The 3,511-nt window shown below is 40.3% G+C and overlaps 1 protein-coding gene across 1 annotated transcript; it reads left to right on the top strand.

The window, feature by feature from the left end:
- On the top strand, window positions 1-2,963 carry LOC111407526 (scarecrow-like protein 28). The gene has a single exon (XM_023037062.1). It carries the CDS (start codon window positions 587-589, stop codon window positions 2,606-2,608), a length of 2,022 nt encoding a protein of 673 aa, XP_022892830.1. The 5' UTR covers window positions 1-586; the 3' UTR covers window positions 2,609-2,963.
- Window positions 2,964-3,511: the final 548 nt, after the last annotated feature.

Here is a 3,511-nt window from a genome sequence, read left to right as displayed (position 1 = left end):
GGGGGTAGGGTGGGGTAAGGGGATTGATCTGGTCACTCACTTCCACTGTTCTTCTTTCAGATACAATTTTGAGCAAAGATGCATATGCAGAAGTTTAATAAATTCCATTCAGCTCGAATTTCACTTTGCTTCAGTGTGAATTCTGCGTGAAAACTGAGGAATCCGATGGTCATTTTTCGATAGGTGCTTGATAATTTGTTATCAAATTCTTTGATTTTTTGTTGGTGTTTGTTATGCTGATTCTATTCTTTGTTGCACATATATTGCTGCTATATATACATATCATCATCATATAGGACATACAGTTATATACACAAATAGAGAAGATTTTCAAGCGTTATTCTTTAATTTGTTTTGACATCGGATTCCCATTTTGTTTCTGGTTTCTTGATTTATTGAAATTTCGTTCACTCACATAGAGGCATATTCTACAGCAATTTCATATCAATTTATATAAAATATTTATATATTGCATAACTTGGGAAGTAAAGAAAACATATACACACACTGAGAGAGAAGAAAGTAGAAGGACTGGGAGACTTGGGGTTATAGAAAAGAAAGGAAAAAATTGGTGAGGGTCTAAATAATGTTGGCTGGGTGTTCTTCTACATTGTTGTCGCCAAGGCATAGATTGAGAAGTGAAACATCTGGACAGTTTCAAGTTTGCCATCTCCCTTCAATGAGCACCCAAAGATTGGATTTGCCATGTAGTTTTGGTCGAAAAGATGCCCCGAGGTCATCTCAATCGGTTAGGCCAGTAGGCCTCTCCATTGAGAAGCCTATTGAAGCAAAGACGACTAATTGTTCTCTTAGGCAGAATATCAAACTCCCACCTTCGTCAACCACAGAGGGTAGGAGAGAAAGCAATGATGAATTTTGGGAGAAGAGTAAAAGGAAGAGGTATGCAGAGGAAGGGTCTTATGATGAGCAGTTTGGGATGAATAGAGTAAAGAGGAAAAGGGGTAGTAGTGGAAAATCTGAGGATTGTGAAGAAGAAGGTGGAAACTTGAGTTTAGGCCATTTGGGTGGGGGGAATTTATGGTTTCACCCTGGCTTTGATGTGCAGCGGTCTGTTCCACTTGCAGGGCTTAATCCACCTCAAGTGCCTTTCTCTCTTTCATGTTCCGGAGAGGAAGAAAGAGTGTGCTTTGTGCCAAGCAACGTGATAGCTCCGCAATTACCACCTTTGTCAAATAGCCCGTGGTTGGAACCTATTGGGAACAAGATAACGTACTTAGGTGACAAGAACGCAGAAACAAGCCAGGGTCCCGCACAAGAGGGCTCACGATCTTCGAGTACTTCATCAGAGAGTGGTCGCTTGGTTCTTAGGCTGAATGAGAATCCTGGGGAGCATGAAACAGGAAATGGTTCGAGGCCACCTAATCCAAGGGACAGGGTTGAGATTGTAGCAGGGCAGAACGGTGAAAACAACCACAGGGAACGTGACGATATTGAGCTTGTCAACTTCCTTGTGGCTTGTGTTGAAGCAATTCGTTTAAAGAACATTGCCAATATCAACCATTTTATAGCTAGACTTGGAGAACTTGCTTCACCGAGGGGCTCCCCTATTCGTCGCCTCGCGGCGTACTTCACTGAGGCGTTAGCTCTGCGAGCTGCAAGGTTATGGCCTCATATCTTTCACGTTACCATTCCTCGGGAGTTTGATCAGGTGGATGATACGAGTGGCACTGCGTTAAGGATTTTAAATGAGGTAAGCCCATTTCCAAAGTTCATACATTTCACCTCAAATGAAATTTTACTGAGGGCTTTTGAAGGAAAAGACCACGTTCACATCATAGATTTTGACATAAAACAAGGGCTGCAGTGGCCTAGTCTGTTTCAGAGCTTGGCTTCTAAGACTAATCCTCCTAGCCATGTAAGAATTACCGGTGTTGGTGAATCAAAACAGGAGTTGATTGAAACGGGCAATAGACTTGCCGGATTTGCTGCGGCATTGAATCTAGCTTTCGAATTCCACCCCGTAGTTGACAGGTTGGAAGATGTGAGGTTGTGGATGCTTCATGTTAAGGAGAGTGAAACTGTGGCTGTCAATTGTGTATTTCAGATACACAAGTTGCTCTATGATAGTACCGGAAGAACATTGAGAGACTTTTTAGGTCTAATTCGAAGTACGAACCCCTTAGTGGTTGTCATGTCAGAGCAAGAAGCGGAGCACAACGAGACATTGTTGGAAAGAAGGTTTTCGAATTCTTTGAAGTTCTATTCAGCTATTTTCGACTCGTTAGATTCAATCCTTCCGGCAGATAGTCCACTCAGGATCAAGATAGAAGAAATGTTTGCTCGTGAAATCAGGAATATCATTGCTTGTGAAGGACGGGACAGGGTTGAAAGACATGAAAAATTCGGGAAGTGGCGACAGTTGATGGAGCAAGGGGGTTTCCAGTGCTCGGGAATTAACGAGAGGGAATTGCTTCAGGGACAAATGCTGCTGAAAATGTATTCTTGTGATAACTATAAGGTGGAGAAGCAGGGACAAGATGGAAATGCACTTACACTGAGTTGGTTGGATCAGCCTCTTTACACAGTCTCAGCATGGGCACCGGCCGATATTGCAGGCAGTTCATCCTCTTATTCTCAGCCAACTTGAATCAGCCACATCTCAAACGCATACAATATACAGAAAGGAGTATCAATTCTTTGTAGGTAGAGAAATTTGTCATCATTTATTCATTCTTTACTGCAAATAAACTTCGTTGTCAGGTAGGAGAAGAACCATTTTCATGAACAGATATGTCAGTATACGTGTTTCTTTTAGCTTCTGTTATCAGGGCGATTTCCAGATTTTTACATTAACGTTCATTCTTTAATTCTTTCTGTAAGCTGGAATTCTTTCTTTTCTGTCATCTAGCCGTGTATTCTTGTCGTGTCAAGATTTCTATTATTGAGTCCATGTCAATGTATCAGGAATGTTGTTATAAACGAATTGATTTTTCTTGGTTTTATTTTTTCTACAATTTCTATAATATCTGATTCTGAATCTTGTCTGTCATTGCATGAATAAATCGAACAAGAAATGCGAATAACAATTAAAAATGCATTTACTAAGCAAAGAATTTAGTGAAAGCAATTCAATTCGATTATCTGAGTCATTTTCTTGTATTGAAGTCTTATAAGACTTCAATTGTATTGTAGGATCATCTCCACCAGAATGAATCTAAAAAGTAAATAAAGAAATGAAGCAATAATCAAGAGAACAATCTTTGCAGCCATGGGTTTAACCTTTTAGACAGGACAGATTCTCCTTTGTGTACCGAATGATAAGAAAATCCTTCCCTTCAGAGTTTTTAAGCAGAGTTTGGTATATAATTCAATGAATCTTGTTTGACTGCCAAAACATTTATCACAATTTGGTAGGGAGGGAGGATACGATAGCACAGGGCACTAAACACTTGCAAGCTCGGGTTGCGCTTTGATAGTGCTTTTGTTGGGCAGTTTCGCTTTGCAAGAATAATTTACCAATCCAAGCAACTAACTAGAGTGATTAAATATG

The sequence above is a fragment of the Olea europaea genome, chromosome 13, assembly GCF_002742605.1.
Source record: "Olea europaea var. sylvestris chromosome 13, O_europaea_v1, whole genome shotgun sequence".
NCBI lineage: Eukaryota > Viridiplantae > Streptophyta > Magnoliopsida > Lamiales > Oleaceae > Olea > Olea europaea.
Note: the sequence above shows the minus strand (reverse complement) of the source record. Positions and strands in the feature narration are given on the sequence as shown.